At 31.3% G+C, this 24212-nt stretch overlaps 1 protein-coding gene and 2 long non-coding RNA genes across 4 annotated transcripts; all 3 read right to left on the bottom strand.

Annotated features, from left to right (window-relative positions):
* Nucleotides 10432-12528, bottom strand: LOC18593636. Its single transcript, XR_001928670.1, has 5 exons — nt 12470-12528; nt 12274-12353; nt 11576-11711; nt 10746-10896; nt 10432-10654 (listed from the first exon to the last, which is right to left on the bottom strand). It is a non-coding gene; the product is annotated as an uncharacterized LOC18593636 (long non-coding RNA).
* On the bottom strand, nt 13275-15359 carry LOC108662841. 2 transcript variants are annotated; one of them, XR_001928674.1, is made up of 3 exons: nt 14555-15359; nt 13621-13883; nt 13275-13519 (listed from the first exon to the last, which is right to left on the bottom strand). It is a non-coding gene; the product is annotated as an uncharacterized LOC108662841 (long non-coding RNA). The 2 variants fall into 2 exon arrangements; XR_001928675.1 differs by having other exon boundaries at nt 13275-13477.
* Nucleotides 15403-17839, bottom strand: LOC18593635 (putative disease resistance RPP13-like protein 1). Its single transcript, XM_018124195.1, has 3 exons — nt 17511-17839; nt 15546-16004; nt 15403-15465 (listed from the first exon to the last, which is right to left on the bottom strand). The coding sequence occupies exons 1-3, from the start codon at nt 17799-17801 to the stop codon at nt 15403-15405; spliced, it is 813 nt and encodes a 270-aa protein (XP_017979684.1). The 5' UTR covers nt 17802-17839.

The following is a 24212-nucleotide window of genomic DNA, read 5'->3' as shown; positions in this document are numbered from 1 at the left end:
AAATGTAAGCAAATCAACACGATAATGAAAGACTTAGTGGACTTGGCCTGATTAGCACGTTTGAATGAATAAATCAAAATAAGTTTTTCATAAATTATATATATAATATTCTCAATAATAAAATGGATCTTTTTAGGTTTAATATAATTTTATCATTTATTTACTTTTTTACCTTACTCATTTACTCTTTTTTAGTTAATTATGATTTCACTTTTTTGTCATTTATTTCTGACTTAACTTTTTAAGAAATAAAAAACAAATAACTGTACCAAAAAAATGTAAAAACAAAATCAAAAGAAACAATAAAAAGAAGCTTAAGAATATTTTTTTAATATTTTTGGTACGAATGTTCAATGCAAATTGCAAAGGGGTGTGTTCATAATTAATCTTAGACTTGAAAATCTATCAACTGGAATATGTTTTGGATAGTGTGTTCAGAAGATCAAGGCCAAAAAGTGAAGCACCAAAAATGGGTACCATTGCAATAATTCATATTTTTATTTTATTTTACCTCCGTGGTATTTCTCTAATTAGTTATCAATATTTTTTTAATATTTATTTTAAAAACTATGCATATTTAGTACATCAAATACAAATACTTTTTCTCATTCAATTTCAAATCCTTAGTGGAGGAGAAGGGCTCAAATCATTTACCTTATGGAACTATTGGCCTCACCTTTTTTTTAATAAAAAAATTACTATTATTAACAAGTAATATTAATATCTCAAACTCCAAATCTTAAATTATTAAAATATGTTATATATTTTAATTAAAAATCACTTGAAACTTTCATAAAATAAAAAATTGTTTGATTTTAATTTTCATAAGTAAAAAGGTTTACAGAGAAAAAAAAACAATTACAAAATATTTGCAAAGTACCTTACCTTTATGAAAATGTGGATTGCAAGAGAATAGATTGTTGACCGACCAACTTGGAAATTGAAAATGCTGCAGATGTATGAAATTCTTATCACCAATCATGTACATATTAATTAAAAATATATTTTTATATTAAAGTAAAAGCATAGTATCATCATTCTATAAAATGCTTTCCCAAAATATCCATAAATGTTGGTAAAAATAAAAAAAATATGAATATTTAAAATAAATTAAAAAATTTAGAATGAAATTTCAGCACAGGTTTGTTGATATATTTTTACATATTTTAAAGTCATAATATTAAAACCAATTCATACTAAAAGGCTACACATAGTATATTACTAAATATTGATAGGGTTAAGATGTAAAGAAGTAAATTAAGTACTACAAATTAATTAATTTTATTTGCCAACTTAACAAGTAAGAAGTCGAATTCATAAATGATAAGAGAAATTGAGCACATAAAAAAAAAAAATATGGAGAATATAATATGTTTTATTGAAGCTTACCTCAATTGGGATGGAATTACTTCAACTTTGGAGATCGGGAAACCAAAATTAAGAAAACGAAAAGTAGCAAACAAGGATCAAACAAAAGTAATTTAAGAGATCAACTATGTTTTTTCTTTTTTTTTGCAGAGTTGAACAACAGAGATGTTTTTGTTCTTTGAGTTAAAAGAAAAGTGGGAAAATGAAGGAAAATAAAATGGAAGAGTAGGCTTTGTTGAGTTAAAAGAAAAGCAAGGCAGAAATCAAACAAGCTCTAGGGATAGTAGAGATGATAGAAGAAGATGCTCAAATAGAAACTCTATGACGACAAAGCAATAAGAGTATAGTCATAATAAAAATGGGAAAATATTGGCAACTTGGGTCAAAGACGTCCCATGTGACTTGTGAGTTTCCCAACTCATTAATAAACAAATATTATGCTCTTTTCTTTGATAATAACCAGCTACAATACGCCGAGAGTAGGTATAGAAAATTTGGAACAATAATATTTAAATTAGGAACGATGGAAATAAAATGGCAACTTGGTGATTAATAATGAATTGATTTCATACATTGAGAAATATATTAGAAACTTGACTCGACGTCGTCCCATTGAGAAAGCTAGTTCCATACATTGAGAAAGTTTGTTTTATTTATTGTTTTCCAGCTATAATCCAAAACATTGTTAGAGATCATTTCATTTCACAACTTCCATGCAAAGCAAAAGCTTGGCAGATGAACAACATCATTATTAATAATCAAATTAATTTCATTTCACGCTTTGTCAAGTAGTAGCCTAATCTCACCTATATATATATATACACACATGATAATGAAATAAAAAAGGGCATTTACTTGGATAATTGATTGTTAGCCAACTTTATGTAGAAAAACAATGATTTCCTTTGTAGTTGATTTTTAGTTTTCAATAGTCTTCATTCACATTGAGTCATTGCTGTACGTTGTTTCCATCCAATTAGTACTTAACTTCAAAGATTTCCACAAAAAGGTAATACGTAAATGAAATTGATTTTGAATTGTTTTCTTTTTTGAGTTAATTTCTTTTATAAAAAATGTATTCAATGGTTAGAGGACATGAACTTGTGGATGAAGTATTGATAATTGTTCATGAATTAAAAAAGCAGAGAAAATATATTTACATTGTTGAAATCTAATAAAAACTAGTGGAACATGAAATTCTAATAGTATTTCCCAACTTTTGATTTTTAATTTTAGGAACAGAATTTTTATTAATTTTATGACTGATTAGATTCTTGTTTTTATATTAACTCTTTTCCAATAACTTTCATCCCGCTGTACTTTGTTGACCACGAAGGGGATCTTACCTAATGCAGCCTGCTAGGAAACAAATAGACCAATTAATGTGAATTTAATTTCTTTGAACATTATATTCTCAGCCATATGCTTTCAGCAAAAAATGGAAGACATGAAACTCTGCAGGTTCTTCTGTGGGTTCAAAACACAGACCAGGGAACTCAAGGGAAGGGTAGTTTTTTTTTTTTTTTTGAAAAGAATGCATTTCATTAATCAGAAATACATAATGATTGCATATGAGCTAAAAAAAATATCATTATAAATTCACTCACTCAACCACATATTTTATACCTCTTGTATAATGGGAAAGCCTTGTTAAAAACCTCCTCATGGGAAAACCTAGTGGGACAAAACCTATGGAATAGGAAAAAAGAGTACCTCCCTAATTATACAAATACATATATACCTTGCCCAGTACCCCAGTCTAATGTGTTAGAAATTTTCTATTATCTATTTGATATGGTGTTTGGTTGTGTTGACGTGACATTTTTTTGTTGATGTGGCATTGAATCTGATGATATGGCAATGGTGATGTGGTATTTCACGAATGATGTAATAGTAGTACCGACATGACGTGACCAAGCACTGACATAGATTTTAATTAAATTTAGGGACCCTTTTATGACTCTAATCAGCAAATATATTCTTCTTACGTTGTTGGGTTAGTTGAAAGTGGAAGACCCTTGACCTGAAATGCCTCTTTGTATTCCACAACTTTTGATTTTTAATTCTATCAAATCTACGCAGCATTTTCCTTTTCTAAATGCAATAATCCCAATCCTCACAACTTTGTCTAGTGTAACATGGAATTATTGATTCACTTTTGAATGTTTTTTATTTTATTATTCAAAAATAATTGCAGCAAGGACTTGGTATTCTTCTAAGTATTTCTTTAATTGTTATTTTCTTTTATTCAAATAACAATGGACCCGAACATCTTTAGTTTTATGAAATTATTAGCCTCACTTCTTTTTTTTTTTTTTTTTTAAATTATTTTGCAAGTAATAATATTTCACTCTAAAATCTTAAATTATTAAAACAGGTTATATGTGTTGTGCTTATTAGATTAGTAAAGGGAGATAGATAATGACATCCATTATCCCTAGGAGAAATTTCAAATTGAAAAAATGACCGGCATTGGGAAAAGCTAAGCTAAAAAAATGTTTGGGAAAGTTTTGTGAGAAAACTTTGGTTATTAGTCAATTAATTTATTATCTCTACTTTAAAGTTACAAAGAAACATCAATGTGAAATTAGGACTTTTCTTGGCTCTTGTCTTAAAAGAATTAAGTCTTATGCGGTAACCGACTTTACTAAGTAAAATACACTTTTTGCTTAAGAAAAGAATAATGAAGGAATGGAAGATGGATCAGCCAAATTTGGATTTGGATGACTTACAGTTATGACGAGGATGTCACTAAGAAGCCTTTTCTCAATCCCAACCCCATATTGGCAATAATCTATTCATGAACTCCGAAACAACTGACAATATTGGCAATAAATGAAATCTCAACGTCGTCCCATTGAGAAAGCTACAATGCCAAAGCTACTTCCATACTTTGAGAAAGTTATTTTTTATTTATTTATTGTTTTCGTTTCACAACTTCCACGCAATGCAAAAGCTTGGCAGCTGAACAACATAATTATTTCTTCAGCTTTGTTTTAGTAATAATCAAATTGATTTCCTTTCACACTTAACTTCAAAAGTTTCGACAAATAGATAATATGTAAGTAAAATTGATTTCAAATTGTTTTTTTGGATTATTTTTTTAAATGATATTCAATGGCTAGAGGACATGAGCAAATGGATTAAGTATGAATAATGGTCAATTAATTAATTAACAAAGCAGAGAAAATATATTTATATTATTGAAATCAAATAAAAATTAAAAGAAAATATCATAAAAAAACAGGTGCCAAAACCTTTTTTATCGTTTATATAGTTGATGCTCCTTCTAACTTTTTTATCACTAAACTTTTTCCTTTATACTTGGTTTTTGAGGTGGTGACCTTGGAGTAGTAATGGCTTCTTCCAATAATTACTGGTCATCAATTGTCATCAGGGTTGTTAATTAATTTAAGAACCTTAAATTCAAGACTTTAATTGTCCAAATATATTAAAATAAAATTCTTTTCGAATTAGACAAAGGTTCAAAAACAACATTGTAATGTTTATTCTTGGACCGCAAACAAATTTTTTGCTTAGTGCCAAGTCTCTAGCTTTTACTTTGGATTAGTCCATTTTAATAAAATTAAACAAATTTTGTCTCAAATGTTCTGCTTGTGTTTCCAGGAAGTGTTAGGGAAAGGGGATGGGACTTGCGAGGATGTCAGTGTATAGGAACCTTTTGAAAATGAATCCCCCTTTCTATTCTTCCCAAAACATGTGATAGTGGGTCCACACTTTGAAAATCATGAGCACTTGTGAATTATGGTTTATTTCTTTTATTCAAATAATAATAAATCCGAATATCTTTTGCTTTATGACTCTTACTCAAACGAATTAAGCCTAATGCGGAAATCGAATTTACCAAACAAAAAGGGAGATTTTTGAAAATTTTCTAGGTATTTTTTATTCATGATTAAATTGAATACAATATTAATGCCACCATTAATGGAGAGTGTATTGTCATTGAAGAAGTATTTTTGACTAATTCTCTCTCTAGAAAAAATAATGATGGATATGCTCTGTTAAAAGGCAATTTTAACTAATTAATGTAAAATTAACTTCATATTTGTGATCCTAAACATAATAATGTAAAATTTACCATTATTCGAAAGACAATTATTTTTTTTTCTTTGTGCTCCTACGCAATGGGACATGGAATCATTGATGCGCTTTTGATTTATTTATTTATTTTTATCATTTTTCACTTACTTTTCAGTATTAATTTTTGACTGACTTGGTTGATTTACATGAAAAACACTTGACAATCTTTGAAAATAAAAACTATTATTATTATTTCATAAATGTCTGTAAGAGTAAACACTTGATTATCTCTATTTATGATTATACTGTAATTAAGTATTACTTGGTTAATTCTCTTCTCATAATGAGTAATGACCTACTTTTAAAAGCTTTTTTGAGTAATTGATGTGATCTCATTATTATTGTCCTCCGCATTTTTGTCGTTTTGCAATTATTTTTCCCTTCGAGGTCCATTTACTTTAGTACAGGGAGATTTCCGGAGCTTTTTCACGGATTGTTGTCCCTTTTTACTAGTGAGACATGGACTCAGGAGCACCTTTGAATTAATGGTTTTCTAGCAATGAAGAATGACTTCATTGTTGCCTGGCTAAATCATCATGGACAAATTTTAGTGAACAAAAAAAAAAAAAAATCTTCTGCTCATGTATCATTCTACTCACTTTTTTGAACTTTTTTTATCAACTGGTTGCTTAGTTAAAAAAATTATAACAATTAATTAATCAACTTTTAATCATTACGATTGAAATAAGTCCTTTACCTTATAAAGTTAAAGTCTTGAATAGCATTATAAATTAATGTCATCATTAATTTATGACAAATTTACTTTTCAAAGAGAAAAAGAAAACTTTTTCCTTTATACTCGTTCTTTTAGGTGGTAGCCTTGGAGAAGTAATGGTTTCTCCCAATAATTACAAGTCAGTGGTTGTGATCAGGGTTGTTAATTAATCCAAGAACCTTAAATTTAAGACTTTAATTATCCAAATATCTTTTGATTTATGGAATTATTGGCCTCACTTTTTCATTTCTTTTTTCATTAAAAATTATTATTTAACAAATAATAAAATCTCACTTCCAAATTTTAAATTATTAAAACACGATAGATGTGTTGATGAATGTTAAATTATAAATTTTGGTTACCATAAAAAGTGATTATTAAAGGGAAATAGAAAATTATATCCATCATCTCTTGGAGAAATTTTAATTAAAAAAATGGCCAACATCAAGAAAAGCTAAGCCAAAAATTATTTAAGAGAGTTTTGTCAATTGTTTTTTTCTTGCAATTGGAAAACTTTGGTCGTTTGTCGCCTAATTGATTATCTTTGCTTCTAAGTTAATAAAAAAGTATCAATATGAAAGGATTTTTTTTATTCTTGCTTTAGAAAAATTAAGTCTAATGCGGAAGCCAATTTTATTAGAGTAAAAAGGAGATTCTCAGAACTTTCTCAAAGTTTTCTTTTCAAAAACTAAAATTAAGAAGTCTGCAATAACAAAATCACAAACCATATCATGCATTCTTATAAAAGTTTCATAAACACTTTCCAATAACAAATCAAAGTTTTGGAGTTTTCATAATGCTAGATCAATTCCCCCCCTTAAGTCTTCAATGAAGTTAATATAAAAAAAAAATCCCTAACCAATTCTACATGTAATCAACAACTCAATATTAATATTATAATCTTCTAGAAAAAGAAAACACAATAAAGAAAATGACTCCATATTGTCTTCCTTCAAATAATCATAACTAAGAAAAAACTTCCGTGAAGCTATTTTATATTAAGAAGGAACTACTACAACTAATTATTAAGGACCATAAAATACTGCAAAGGGGGAAATTCAAATATCTGTCAAGCTAAGATGAAAGAATAACGTAATTTGAAAATAGCAAATATGTGTCAATGCATCTAAACTTGCAAATATCTACTCAAATGTCGAACCAAGACAAATAAAGCACAAAAGGAAAATTACCGACAGAAGCTATCGACAAAAACCAATCAATACCAACTAGTCATGCTATCGATGAATTAGATGCTTTGCTGATCGAATGTTCGACGAAATATTTCATCAAAAAATTGGTGATAAAAACTTCAATTATCAACGGAATCAGCTTTATCGATAGCAATATTTCCGATTAAACACCGACAAAACTTTTCGTTGGTATTCTGTTGATAATTTAAGTTATCGACAAATTTCAGTCTTTTATTGACAGACAGATATTTTCCTAAATGAAAGTATTAAATTTGATTGTAAAAGACAGCTTCTATTCTGATCCAGCCATAAAATATTACAAGCACTAACGCTGTTAGTGAAGGTTTTTTTCTTATTGTTTTTGAGTTCAAAGAAAACTGAAGTAGAAATCAACTTTGCATGCAGAAGGCCAGGAAAACAGCAGAAATTAAAGTAGAAACTCTAAGGCAAAGACTTGTTTTCTCTGGAATCTCTTTTTGTTTTTATTTTTACTATTTTTCTTATTCAAATCCTTAGTGGAAGACAAGGGCCCCAACATCTTTTGCCTTGTGATTGACTAATTCTCTCTTAGAAAGACTAATTCAAGTGTATCTGTCTCATTTTTTGATTGGGAGTTTGAACGAAAATGAATCCCCCTTCTCCACCTCCTTCTCTAATTCTTCCCCAAAGAACATGTGATAGTGGGTCCACACTTTGAAAATTGTAGGTAAATGTTGTTGGTTTTACCTTATTCCCAATCTCATCTGCATTGCACTCTAGTTATAGATATAAATGCCACCCAAACAATGCTTCTCTCCCTTTTCTACTAGAGGGACACAGAATCATGAGCAGTTTTGAGTTATAGATTTATTTCCGAGTCTCTTTTTTATTGTTATTTTTTTTATTCAAATAACAATGGACCCAAACATCTTTTGCTTTATGACTCTTATGTGGAGTGAATTAAGTGTAATGCGGAAATCAAATATACCAAAGTAAAGAGGAGATTCTCGAAATCTTTCCAGATATATTTGATTCATGGTTACATTGAACACAATATTAATGCCACCATGAACAAAGACACTCTATTAAAGGAAATTCTAACTAATGTAAAATTGGCTTCATTTTTGTGATCTTAAACATAATAATGTCTTCTCTTTTGGTCAGGGTGGCCTCAAGCCCCTGCCTTTTTTGTTTATGGGGATGTAATGGGTGAATTGTAAATTACAAGATAGGAATAGAAAATATACACACCAGATGGCCTATTTTTTGTTCACAGGTGAACCCGTCTGTGATGCTTAAGTGTACAGATCAGGATGAATGTATGCTTGGGTTAGTCTTCTCTAGGAAACTAAAGACTCACCCAAGCATTTTTTTCTCTCAATGAGTAAAAAATTTTGTAATAAGAGTAGGTATAGAAAATTAATAAACTTTGATGATTCTCTCTCTGATTTTCTGTTAAGGACCCTGCTTGTGTTTCCAGGAAGTGTTATGGCAAGAGGATGTAATTCTATAGGAAATTTTCCAACTACCCACAATTTCTAGTGGGACATGGAATCATGAGCACTTTTGAACTATTGTTTTTCTTCGAAGTAACATAACACCACCAACTTTCATATCCAAATACTGTACAATTAGTTGAATACGCGTTTTGTTTTTAAAAATAAAAGATAAAAGAAAGGAAGACAGATAAGTCAAATTGGATTTGGATGAAATCTAGTTATGATGATTTAGGGGGTGCCTAAGAAACCTGTTGTCAGTCCATTTGATGGATCTATTTGTTATAGATTTGAGCTCCTTTTTATAGATACTTTAGCTTTAAATCTGCTTCAAATCCTAGTGACCAACTGAAGTTACAGAAAAAGTTTCAGCAAAGACTTATTTTCTTTGAAATCTGTTTCTATTTTATTGTTCCTACTGTTCTTATTCAATTTTTAATCCTTAGTGGAAGACAAGGCCCCAAATCTGACTCCGCTACTTTTACTTTATACTAGTTGGACAGCAAGGCATTCACCACCATTAATAGAGACCGTATTCTAAGGGAAGAAGTATTTTGACTAAGTCTCTGTCAGATGCTCTGTTAAGGACCCCGGTTGGCTTTCCACGAAGTGTTATGGCAAAAGATGGGACTTGCGAGGACGCAAGTGTAAGGCAAGGGACCAAAAATTTCATGGAGCTTCACTTTTTTCTTTTGAATAAATGAAATTCTCTCTAATGCAAAATTGACCTGTGATGAGAGTTTGCTCCTAAATCAGTAATAGTACGGAGCACTGTTATTTCTCTTCATCCCCAAATAATTGCTTTAGTTTAGAAGCACCTTTAACTGTGATTATTTCCAGTTTTGGCAGAGCAACACTAACGATACAGAGACTTCTCAGTTTATTTCTAGTTTTGTTTCCTAAAGGACTGGTTCGTTACCAATACAATCCTAGCTCTGATCAACCAACCATGGCTGTTTCTTCCTTTGGCAGTGCAAATGCTGGCACTGTTTCCATATACTGTTTATACAAAATTATATTTATGGATCTCTGGCTTATGTCAAATTATATAAATTAAGAGTACGATTGAGTATTATCCACATTTTGTGTTTTTTTAAAACAAAATATTTATAATTAATGGCAAATTTTAAGTAGGAAATATTTCTAATTAATGCCAATTACCTAGTTGTAGGGACATTTATAAAAAATTAATCCATCTTGAAATTGAGAAATTTCAATTTAATAATCTTTCTTACACTATTACAATTGAAACATTTATGATAGTTTCACTTGATGCATTTTGGGATATACTAATGCCTTTTATAATAACATAGTGAAAATTATAAATATAGAACCCAACTGCTAGCCGAACCCAAATTTAATGATAAATAGCAAAGTAAACAATTGAGTATGATAAAAACAAAAAAAAATTTACAAAAATTATCTTCATAGCCTACATTCATGGTGAGAGGGTAAATGAGATTTACTTCAGGTCTATTAACATTATCTTGTCAAAAGAGGAATACCTTTGACAAATACTGTAGTGAAAAATATAGATGCTGAATCAAACTGAATATAATGATAATTAGCAAGCAAACAATTCATAATAAATGAAAATCTTAAACATTATTTTCGATGGAAAATGGAAATCTTAAACATTAGAGCAATGGAAAATTATTGCAGATTCTATACACAGCAAATTCCTCATATATAATAGGGCAATAAATGAAAAACCAATTTACCTTGAATTCAAGACCGTTAGACCAAGCTCACATCTTGGGAAGAAATGGTGAGAGAGTCGCATGCTGTGCAGTCGTTGTTATCTAAAAGGAAACCAGAGTTCAAGCTGTTAAACTATTTTCATCTGCTAGCCTTTATTGAATTTAAATACTCAAAGCAAAATTTAACTCTCACATAGAATTGTCATTAAACTGTAACATAGATACTCAGTCCTTCAAATTATAATACGATGATGCTGTTGAGAGTAAAGCTTCCAATCCACAGATTCTAGTACACTTCTTCACAATGGCATTGGCAAGTTGAAATCCGTATGTACTCTCTCAAACTGTCAGAAAAAGTCCATAATCCCAATTAAGACATGCAGAACGAAGTATGAAGTTGGATGTTAATGGTTTTTTTATAGAAAGTGAATAAAATTGGTAAGAGATGATTTTGCATTGATCAATGCATCAAAACAGGAGAAGTGAAACTATTGACAGTAATCAAAATAAAATTGAATACATTTATGCTGCTGTATTTTTTTTTTCAAATTTGTTTGTATAGGAGTATAAAATTTAATGCTCATAGTTTAAGTTTGCTATCAGTACAATGCTCCCATCTAGAGCTAGCAAGATCCTAAATGCTTAAACTTATAAATGAAGAATGAGAGATTTAAACGAGGAAAAAATTCCCAATTGTTGTGAAATACTGGTTGAGCTTTGACATCAAGTTATGGTGTCAGTTCAAAGCCCTTTCTCTCAATTATTAATAACATTTAACTTAGGAAAGGAAAATTCAATGTAAGAAAAGAAAAATAAAATTTATATTATTACTTCACGTAGCTAGAAAGAAGTAACAGAGTCTAGATTAAATCCACTTTTGCATAAGTGAATCGGTATACCGACTTGGATTACATGCATAGAACAAAGTATGAATTATCCAAATCCAGGAAGAAAAAAAAATGAATAAGGAATTTTCAGGTAAAGGGAGAAAATGTAAACAAATGTGAAGGAAAATATGCTTACCTATACAGTATGATCAACATTGAAGTCATCGCCCATCAATTACAATAGATGTGATGTGAGCAATGTGAGGCCACTGGATTCCGGTTCCCTTTTCACATCTTTTCGACAACTGGGGACATTCACGAATTGACAATTGCTGTAAAGAGAAATTGGAGAATCAAACGCTTTAAATTGGAGAGATGAAGGGAAGTTGATGAATACGAATAAGGATGACAAGTGCTCGTGGATGACAAGGATGATGATGCTTCTGATTTCATGTTAGTCTTTATGTTTTTTAGAACATTTTTGTAGATCTAATTTCATTATATAAATTTTTAGATGTATTATGAATAAATTGTAACGATAGAAATTGCATACACTTACAAAGATTGCATTTTTTTTATATTGCCACTAAATGTGAAAAAAGTGAAGCTAAAAGTTTAAGTAGTTGCACTTTTTTAAAATTTTACCATACAAAAAAACTGTCTGTCTAAACAAATGTGATTAAAATTCAATTTTTTTGTAGTGTTTCGGAACACTATCCCAAAAGTCTTCTCCATATATATTGTGAAAGAACCTTTGTATTTAGGTCCCTTCACAGTTTGGGTTAATGTAGTAAAGGTCTAAAGACTAGGATTGAAGCCACTGCACAAAGACCTCCAAGAATGACCGAGATGGAAGCATTATTGATTTTGAAAGAAGCAAAAGGGTTTTCCAACCAGTTTAGCTGATCCAGGCACTTCTCCCAATCACTCGAGCCACTACCTAGCAAGTGTTGCTTGCCTCCTTTCACAGATAACTAGTAAAAAAAACCATTGTCATAAAGAAGCATTGAGGAAAAAGATATGAAAAAAAATCAAAGAACAAAAACTAAAGAAACTACAATGCATAGTCATAATTGATAAGCTAATTTACCTTAAATTCAAGATCGTTAGACCAAGGCTTACTTCTTGGAAGAAAAGGTGAAAGAGTCGCATGCTGTGCAGTTGTTGTTATCTAAATGAAACCAGAGGTCAAGCTGTTCAATTATTTTCATCACCTAGTCTTTACTGAAGTTAAACACACAGCAAAATTTAACTCTCACATAGAATTGCATTGAAACTGTAACATACATAGTCACTCCTTAAAACTATGATGTGATAAACGCTGTTGAGAGTAAAGCTTCCAATCCACAGATTGTAGTACTCTTCTTCACATAGGCATTGGTAAGTTGAAATCTGCACGTACTCTCTCAAACTATCAGATAAAGTTCATAAACCCAACAAAGACATGCAGAAAGAAGTATGAAGTTGGGTGTTAATGGTTTCCCTATTGAAAGCAAATGAAACTGATAAGACAAACCAAATAAGTAATCAAGTTTACCATTAGAAATTTCCCCTGGTTTCAGTTCAACAAATTTTTTTTTTTGAAAGGTGATTTATTAAATTGCTTCAAAGCCAGCATTCCTTAGGTAGTCTTTAGTCATCGTCTTAAGACTCCCAATGGCATAAACAGATTGGCTTGAGCATAAACCTGCACAATTGCCAACGTTCAGCCACACCGAAAGGAATTGGTGGCTCAAACAGGATAACTACCTATACAGCAAAATCAACAATTGTTCTGCCATAGTGCTATGAAAGGAAATTAACAAGATCAGATCATCCTCCTTCAAACAATGAAAAAAAAATGTCACATCCCATTATAAACACATTAAAAAAAAAAAAGACAAAAATGATGTCAATATATTCTTTACAAGAGCAAGTTCCTACAACTGGAAGAGTAGGAAACATTACCCATAGCAAAATCTCCTCGTCACAAAGGATACAACGGGACATGTACAAGTAGACTTTCACATTGTTTTCTATTATTTCTAGCTTTCAGCTCAAGAGTCTTGAGTGGAGATAAGCCCTCTAACAAACTTGTAGTTGCAAATCCTCAGGGAAACTGGGGAAAAAACAATATTCTGAGGTTAATACTTCATTCCATCTGCTTGTTGAAAGGAAGAGGTCACAGTATTAGTCACTTTCTTGAAGACAAGATAGAAAAATGAAGAAATATATAAATCTGTAAAAAAAAAAGATTCTCACATTTCACCAGTGTTTCAATTACTTAGAATCTCTGTGACAGCAGCAATCTGTCTCACGATCGTTTTCCATTTATTTTTGGTTTAGCTTCTGAAAAGATATGACACGAAAATCCAATGTTGTCTCATTGTATATGAGATGACTTTGCATTGATCCATGCATAAAAACAGGGGAAGTGAAACTACTGACAATAATCTATTCATCAACTCCATGAGAATATTCACGTCACATCTATCTCCTCCAGGTCCTCACCATCACTGGAAAAACTGAAAGGAAACATTTAAAAGATTGTTAGGAATTGATATAACAAAGTGAAAAATCAGAATAATTTGATAAGTTGTGTACATATACTGCAGTTTTTTTTTTTCAAATTTGTCAGTACGTTATCTTTACAAGGGTTCCATCTAGAGCTAGTGGGATTCTAAATCCTTAAAATTTAAGTTTATGATTGAAGAATGTGAGATTGAAACAAGAAAAAAAAAGTTCCCAATTGCTGTGAAATACTGGCAGAACATTGACATCAAGTTCTGGTCACAGTTCAAAGTCCTTTCACTCAAGGATTAATAATATTTAACTTAGGAAAGGAAAATTCAAAGTAAGAAAAAAAAAATCAATATTGTTAGTCCACATAATTAGAAAGAAGTAGCAGAGTCTAGATTAAATCCACTTTTGCATTGGCGAATCATTATTCGGCTTGGGTTACATGCATAGAACAAAGTATTAACCATCCAAATGCACGAAAAAAAAGGAAATTATCAGATAAAGGGAGAAAATATAAACAGAGGTGAAGAAAAATATGATTACCTATATTCGGCACCAATTGCCATTTCAATATGAATAGACATTGAATTCAGTCTAAACAAATGATCAACATTGAATAAGGGATTTTCAGGTAAAGGGAGAAAATGTAAACAAATGTGAAGAAAAATATGGTTACCTATACAGTATGATCAACATTGAATTCATCGCCCATCAATTACAATAGATGGGATGTGAGCAATGTGAGGCCAATGGATTCCGGTCTCCTTTTTACATCTTTTTGACAATTGGGGACATCCTCGAATAGACAATCGTTGTAAAGAGGCAAGGCGATGCATCCCTTCTGGCAAGTATTGTAATTCAGGGCAATACCAAATTGTAAGTGTTATGAGAGAAGTGAGATTTGGTATCCAGTCCGGTAAAACCCTCAGATCAGGACAATACTCAATATGCAATTCTTGTAAAGAGGTGAGGCTGTTCATCTTTTGCGGCAGCAATTGACAATCATATTTAAATTGTAAGTAGACAAGCGAAGTGAGATTTTGCAGAAACTCCTCTGATAGACCTTCTAGACCATTAATGGAATCAAGAGTCAAGCGCTTCAAATTGGAGAGAGGAAGGGCAGTCGAAGAATAGGAATAAGAATGACATGTGCTTCTCGATGATGATGCTTCTGATGTCATGCTAGCCTTGGTCATCTTCATCTTCAATGTTTGTTGCAAAGGCCTTACACTAGTACCTTTCAAAGTCAAATCGTCGTCGAGAAATGGAAAGAGCGGCATGGAGGTTAAGTTTTGGCAGTCCTCGATTTCTAACTTGGAAAGGCAAGGAAAGCAAGGCAACTCAGCGGTTGATCCTTGGTTCTCATTCTTTGTCCTCCACCATCCTTGGAGTTTGGGACATCCTCGGATCTTAAGAATCTTAAGTGATGGGAAGAATGATGTTCTTGGAGTGGAACAAGGCACGGGGAAAGAATGGTTATCTTCCTTGCCATCATCTGCCACGTGTTCTAAAACTTTCAAATACTCAAGAATAAGACACTGGAGAGATGAAAGATGATGCAAGGGTGGCAGGTGTTGGCAATTGTAACTAATGCAAATTTGAAGTTTGACTAAATTATTCAGGGAAGATAGCCAAGCCGAAAACTTTGCCCCTTCATACCTCAATACCTCCAGCTTTTTCAAATTAGGATGTGGCTGAAGATTATCCAACAACAACTCGTCCTTTTTATCGTCCCCTCGTGGATAGGTCCACCAATCTAATTTCAAAGACTGAAGCCGCTTCTTTGTCTTTAAATTTGCCTCCATAGATTCTAATTCCACATTCTTCACATCATCTAAGTTTTCAATGCTTAAGTAGTTTCCAAGGTCATCTAGGTCCCTCAACTCATTCAACGTGGCTGCAGTTGAGAAACTATTCACAATAAATCTATGCAATGTTTGTAGCGAAGTCAATTCCCCTAACCCTTTTGGCAAGTACTGTAGTCCATTGCACTGATCAATATTGAGATATTCCAAACTAATCAATTGTCGTATATCTCTTGGTAACTCTTTAAGCTTCCTGCAATCATAGAGTAATAGAGTTTGCAACTTGTGCAATTTGACTATTGCATCCGGGAGCACTTCCATCTGATAATTACAAGAAAGATCAAGGTATCTCAAGTGTTTTAATTTTCCAATTGAATTTGGCAAAATGTCAATGTCTATCTTACACAAATTCAACATACGTAAATAATTGAACCTTGAAAAAATTGTATTTCGAATGAATAAATCCTGGAGAGTGTATTCCCGAAAATACATAGTCCTTATCCCCTTTGCTTTCGACAAGCGCGTCAAAAACATCTCAGAAGGTTTGCATTCAAGTGACACATGACGTACTCCTTTTGGAATTTTTTCTTTTTCAACCTTCAGCAAATAAAAACTACATTTTGCAACTAATAATGCAAGATCATGGATAAGGTCATGCATTTTACAACTAACAATATTGCCTGTCTCATCTCTCTTTTCCTCTTGAAAAAATGATCTTGAGAATAAATCATTAAAGTATTCATCACCAATGTCTTGTATACGCTCATTTTCCATCCATTGAATGTAACCTTGAGCTCCCCATAAATGGATTAACATGTCCTTAGATATCCTGCAATCTTTTGGAAAAATTGAACAGAAGGCAAAACATTGTTTTAAATGATTAGGTAAGTGAATGTAACTTAATCTTAAAACTGGGAAAACACCATCATCTTCTTTAAGTAACTTCCACATTTCATTTTCTTTAACAGACAACCAATACTTTTCATTAGGCTTCTGTCTCATCAAACCTCCCAAACATTTGATAGCAAGAGGAACTCCTTTGCACCTTTGTGCAACATCTTTTCCAATTTCTCTGAGCTTTGGATCGATTTGGCGTTGTCCTAGAAATGCCACTTGCTCAAACAAAGCCCAAGATTGATTGTCATTGAGACCTTTTAAAAGGTAAGGTAGTTGGACCCCCATTGTAGATGCAACTGTCTTGCTACGAGTTGTCACAAGAATTTTACTTCCGGGAGCACCAAACACCAGATACTGCAAAAAATCATTCCACTTTGAAGCGTCTTCATTCCACACATCATCCAATACAAGTAAATATCTCTCCCCTTCTAAATTTTCTTCAAGTTTTCTTTGCACTTTATCTAGATCCAAATCATCCACTTTGTCATCTACCAAAGACTTCAAAATTTTCTTAAAAATTATATAAATATTAAATTCTTCAGAAACACACACCCATATCCGTTTGGAGAAGTTTGTTACTCTTGCATCATTATACACCAACCGAGCAAGTGAGGTCTTTCCTAAACCTCCAAACCCAACAATGGCAACAATATTGGAGATGCTGTCACCATGATTTTGCTCCTTCAACAATGATTCTATAATCTGCTCTTTCTCTTTCTCTCTCCCTATTATTAATTCCGATCTCACCTTTGAGGCAGTCTCCCTGTCAATTTTCTTAGCTTGACTATCCAGCACTACAACTCTCCGACTCAAGTTAAACTTAAAAATATCTGCTGCAACCGCATCCAGCCTCTCTCTAATCTCCTTAAATCTATGACCCATCTTAAGACGAAATACTAGAGGGTTGGAGGATGAAAAGAACTTGTATACCTGTCCCCGAGGACGCACCTTCTGGCGCAGGATCGCATAGTCAAATTCGTCCAGCAAGTCCTCTGCATCAAAGACAACATCTTGCAGCCGAATTATCCAGTTGTCCACGGCATGGTTGCTCTCCTGTTTCTCCTCAGCATCACGAAGGACGGCGTTTATGGTGCTGAGAGTCTCTTGAAGCTTCTCCAGATCAGTATTCAGCCCGAAAATAAAGCCAAGCTCTTGCCCAGCAAGCCACACCAACTTGGACAAGATGTTACTGACCGTTCCATATGGAATTGCTTCTGCCATGGATCTACAACTTGGTTGAAAAGAATCTAAAGCAGATAACAGGGAAATATAAGCAAACTAACATGGTAATGAAAGACTTAGTGGACTTGACCTGATAAGCATGTTTGAGTAAATCAAAATAAGTTTTTGATAAATTAAATATATATATAATATTCTAAATAATGAAATGGTTTTAATATAATTTTACCATTTATTTATTTTTTTTACCGTAGTCATTTGCTAATTTTTAATTAATTATGCTTTCACTTTTTTGTCATTTATTTCTCACTTAATTTATAACTAGTTGTAAAAAAAAGTAAAAACAAAAAAAACGATGAAAGGAAGCTTAAGAATAATTTCAATATGTTTGGTAGGAATGTGCAATGCAAATTGCAAAGATGTGTGTACATCATAATTAATCTATTTACTGGAATTGTTTTGGATTGTGTGTTCAGAAGATCAAGGTCAAAAATTGGAGCACCAAAAATGGGCTACCATTGCAATAATTCATATTTTTATTAGATTATGCCTCCACAATATTTCTCTAATTAGTTATTAAAATTTTTTTAATATTTATTTTAAAAGCTTTATAAATTTTTATATTTGTTTGTTAATGATATAATATCATTTGGTAAACTAAAGGTATAAAAACTAAGCGTGGTTAGTACACCAATATAAATACTTTTTCTTATTCAATTTCAAATCCTTCGTACAAGATGCTGGCTCAAATCTTTTACATTATAGTACTATTGGCCTCATCTTTTCTTTTTTCTTTTTATAAAAACTTTACTGTTATTAACAAGTAATATTAATATCTCAAATTCCAAAGTCTTAAATTATTAAAACATGCAATATTTTTTAATTAAAATTCACTTAGAACTTTTATAAAATATAAATCTAACTAATTTTAATATCAATGCGTAAAATGTTTTACAGAAAGACAAAAACGATTACTAAATGTTTGCAAAGGATCTTACTTGAAAATGTGGATCACAATTGAACGGATTGTTGACCGACTAACTTGGAAATTGAAAATACTGCAAATGTAAAAATTCGTGACACTAGTCATGTGTATATTAATTAATAATATATTGTCATATTAAAGTAAAAGCATAGTATCATCATTCTATAAAATACTTTCTCAAAATATCCATAAATGTCGGTAAAAATGAAAAAAAAAATTATCATAAATTAAAAAATCTATAATGAAATTTTAACATATGTTTTTTTTTTTGAAAAGTAGAAATTTTATTAATTCCAAAAGTTTGCATGCCATAACAAGTCTTGAATCTTGTTGATGAAAGGTTTCTAGTGGCATAAAAAGTCAAACTATGGATGGAAAAAAAAGTCAGGCATATGTTTATTCATATATTTTACATATTTTAAAGTCATAATATTAAAATTATTTCATACTAAAATGCTGCACATAGTATATTATTAAATATTCATAGGATTAAGAAGTAAATAAGTAAAGTACAAATTAATTAATTAATTTTATTTGCCAACTTAAAAAATAAGAAGGCAAATTCATAAATGATAAGAGAAATTGAGAACATAAAAAAAATAAATTATGGAGAATATAATATGTTTGATTGAACCTTACCTCGATTGAGATGAAATTACTTCACCAACTCCAGAGATCGGGAAACCAAAATTAAGGAAAGGAAAAGTAGTTAACAAGGATCAAACAAAAGCAATTTAAGAGAACTGTTCTCTTTTTTTTTTTTTCAGAGTTAGATAACAGAGATGCTTTTGTTCTTTGAGTTAAAAGAAAAGTGGGAAAATGAAGGAAAATAAAATGGAAGAGTAGGTTTTGTTTGAGTTAAAAGAAGAGTAATGCAGAAATCAAACAAACTCTTGGGATGGTAGAGATGATAGAAGAAGACGAGAAAGTAATAAGAGAAGGTACAGGATAAATACAAAAATATTGGCAACTTGGGTCAAAGACGTCACATGTGAGTAGGTATAGGAAATTTGGAACAATAACATTTAAATTAGGAACAACGGAAATATATTGGCAACTTGATGATTAATAATAATGAATTGATTGCTAATAAAAGTAGGTGTAGGACATTCAGAAATATATTGGAAAGATTGGCGTCTGATCCTTCTATTATTTTCTTTTATATTTTTGTCATTTTGCAATCATTATTTCTTCAACTTTGTCTTATCAATAAGCAAATTGATTTCATTCCGCACTTTGTTTAAGAAAACAAGGGCATTTACTTGGTCAATGGATTGTTGGCCAACTTGATGGAGACTTTTGCATTTACCTGAATCTATTATTCTAGTCATCCTTTGATCTCTTCTTGGTAAATTGGTTGCTCAACAAAAATTAATCAATGCCATGATATATATAGTTAATTATTTCAGAGAAAGTGAACTGCAAATTTTAACTAATCAAAATTGCTTTTCTTTCTTGTAGAAATTAAGATTATTTTTTTATTACTTAATTTTAACTACACATAATACTTAAAAAAACTCATAAATTATTCAAAAAAATTTAATTTTTTTATTCTAACAATTAATTGATTTCATTTAACACTTTGTTTAAGAAGTAGTATCCTAATCTCACCCATATACATGATATTGAAATAAAACAAGGTCATTTACTGGGTTAATTGATTGTTAGCCAACTTTATGTAGAAAAACAGTGATTTCACATCGAGTGATTGCTTTATGTTGTCTCCATCCAATTATTACTTACCTTCAAAAAGTTTCACAAATAAATAATTCATAATGAAATTGAATTTGAATTTTTTTTTTACTTATTTTTCTTTTATAAAAAATTATATACAATGGTTAGAGGACATGAGCTCCTAAATGAAGTATGAATAATCGTCAATTAATTAATAAACAGAAAATATATTTACATTGTTGAAATCAAACAAAAACTAGTGAAACATGGAATTCTACTAGTATTCCCCAACTTTTGATTTTTAATTATAGGAACAGAGTTTTTATTAATTTTATGACTGATTAGATTCTTGTTTTCATGTTAATTCTTTTCCAATAACTTTCATCCTGCTGTACTTTGTTGATTATTTGACCTAGCGCAACCTACTAGGAAACAAATAGGCCGATGTGAATTTAATTTCTTTGAACATTATATTCTCAGCCATATGCTTTCAGCAAAAAATAGAAGACATGAAACTCTGCAGGTTCTTCTGTGGGTTCAAAACACAGACCAGGGAACTCAAGGCAAGGGTAGTTTTTTTTTTTTTGAAAAGAATGCATTTCATTATAAATTCACTCACTCAACCACATATTTTATAACCCCTTATATAACCGAGAAAGTCTCATTAAAAACCTTGTCATGGGAAAAACCAGTGGGAGAAAACCATGGAAGAGGAAAAATGAGTGCCTTCCCAATTACACAAATACATATATACCTTGCCTAGTACCCCAAATTAAATTAAACTTAATACTTGAGCTAAATCAATTCGGATTAAATCTGGATGCTCCTCCAAAGCACTTTACTCTGTTGTATTTCCTTAGCTTCTTGTGCAATTTGATGGGCTGCTTGGTTCTTCCCTCTTGGACAATAAGAAATCTGGCCAGTAGCACTTTTGATTAATTCAATGCAGTCCTCTATAATGTTCCCTAATCCACCACTTACTCTGTTGGTACGTATCCAATTAACCACATTTAGACAATCTGTCAACACATGATGGACTCTTAACATTTTCTGAAACGCAACATGACAGGAACCATGCCAGGGCCATGAGCTCTGCCTCCTCTACACTGGAACCATAGATTTGACAATTAGCACCAGCTAAGAAAACATCTCCATCATCATTGCAGACAATAAAACCAGCTACAATAAATTTTGCACCGTTAAAATCAAATACAACCGCGTCAGACTATAGCTGATTCCCCTGCATTCTCATCAACATGTCCAAGCTCAAACTCATAACACCATCTTCAGGGGCGAAGCTAGCCAAATTTTATTGGGAGGGCCAAACATAGTTGAATAAGAGTTTAAAATTTTAAAAAATTAATATGTTAAATTCAATCAACAATAAAAATATTGACAATAGAAATATGAAACTAAATATAAAATTAAAATTTGAAAAATATAAATAGTTACAAATGATATGTAAGATTAATAATTTTTTCTTATATAATCAGAATTATGTAAATAATATATATACGAGAGAATTTTATTTTAACTAAATATAAAATGTAAAGCATATAAAAGTATATACTCAATTTAGTTTCCTCTTACATAATCAAGATAAATAAAAAAATGATACGTTGATGAAATTTTAAGTAACAATGTAATACTATAACTTATATTTGAGAACTATATAATAATTTATTAGTTTTTAAAAATTAAAATCATAAAAAATAAAATTTATGTAACATAAAAAAGAAGAACATGGCAAGTAGAAGGTAGATACCATATATTACATAATAAAAAAGAAAAAAAAAAGAATATGGTTAATGGTTTGTAAAAATTTGGAAAAGAATATTTATAAAAACTTATAACATATGAACAAATATAATAAAAATAATAATATAAATTAAAAAATTAAAGTTGAGTGAGATAAGTGAAATCATTTTATTATTTTTTATTTATATTAATTATTAAATAAAACATTATTTAGAGGGAGTTAGTAATAGAATATATAAAAAATTTAAAATTTTTATATGTTATGAAAAAAAATTTAAAAGTTTTGGGGGGGGGGACATGACCTCCCATCACATTAGGAGGCTCCGCCCCTGACCATCTTCACCATTTGCCACCAATACGTTAGCTTCTCGGTATTGTTGAATGATAGCATATCCCATTTGCATCACATCTCCAGATTCAATTCTCTGGTTTATATATATAAATATATATAGAAGCAATCTGTCTCATGATCCTTGTCCATTTAATTCTGGTTTTGCTCCTGAAAGGGTATGGCAACAACATCCAAAGTTGTCCCATTGTATAAGAGATGATACTGTACTGATCAACATATAAGACCGGGGGAAGTGAAACTACTTACAATAATTTGTTCATGAACTCCATTTTTGCGTATGTTAAACAGAAGAAGTTTAACTATTGAGAATATCTGAGTCGCATCACTCTCTTCGAGACACAGATTAGCATTACTGAAAAAGGTGAGAGGAAACATCTAAAAGATTGTCAGGAATTGATATAACAAGGTGAAAAATCAGAATAAATTGATAACTTGGGCACATTTATACTGTTGCATTTTAAAAAAAGATTGTATGCACAAGAGTATAGAATTTAATGCTTTGAGTATAAGTATGCTATCTGTACAAGGGTTCCATCTAGAGCTAGTGAGATCCTAAATGCTTAAAAATTAAGATTGTAAATGAAAAGTGTGAGATTGAAACAAGGAAAAAGTTCCCAATTGCTGTTAAATACTGGCAGAGCCTTAACATCAAGTTATAGGGTGACAGTTTAAATATTATTAAAATTTGAAAATTCAAAGTACGAAAAGAAAAAATATCAATATTATTAGATCAAATCCAAATGCAGGAAAAAAAAGAATTATTAGGTAAAGGGAGAAAATATAAATAGAGGTGAAGCAAAATATAGTTACCTATATTGTACGATCATCATTGAATCCGCTGCCCGTCAATTATAATAGATGGGATGTGAGCGATGTGAGGCCATAGGATTCCAGTCTCCTTTTGAAATCTTTCCGATAATTGGGGACATTTAGTGATTGACAATATTTCTAAAGAGGTAAGGTGATCCATCCCTTGCAAGTCCTGTAATTCAGAGCACTTACAAATCTTAAGTGTTTTGAGAGAAGTGAGATTAGGCATGATGTCCAGCCATACCATTAGTGGCAAGGAATGTAGATCAGGGCGTGCCTGAATTACAAGTGTTTTGGGAATACTGACATAACCCAATCCCGAAGAACTTAGTTTAGTGCAATTGTAAATCAACAACCATTTTAAAGAGGTAAGGCTATGCATCCTTTATTGCAAGTCCGGTAATTCAAGGCACTCGCAAATGTGAAGACCTATGAGGAAGTGATGAGATTGGGTATCCAGTCTAACAAAACCCTCAAATTATGGTACTTCATAACATATAACAGCTCATCTCTTTCAACAACAACGATTCCAATTTAGGCCAGTCTTTCAATGTTAAGAGTGCAAGAGAAGTGAGATTTTGTAGGAACTCTTCTGACAGCTTCTAGATCATGAATTTTCATAAGAGTCAAACACTTCAAATTGCATAGAGGAAGGGCAGTTGAATAGTAAGAAGGACGTGCTCCCTGAAGATGATGATGATGCTTCTTCTGATGTCATGCTAGCCTCGGTCATCTTCATCTTCAACTTCAATGTTTGTTGCAAAGGCCTTGTGCTAGTATCAATCAAAGTCAGATCTTGGTGTAGAGATGGAAACAGCAGCATGGAGGTTAAGTTTGGACACTTCTCCATATGTAACTCGGAAAGGCAAGGAAA

The sequence above is a fragment of the Theobroma cacao genome, chromosome 7 (assembly GCF_000208745.1).
Source record: "Theobroma cacao cultivar B97-61/B2 chromosome 7, Criollo_cocoa_genome_V2, whole genome shotgun sequence".
Lineage (NCBI taxonomy): Eukaryota > Viridiplantae > Streptophyta > Magnoliopsida > Malvales > Malvaceae > Theobroma > Theobroma cacao.
This window is presented reverse-complemented; position numbering and strand designations above follow the sequence as displayed.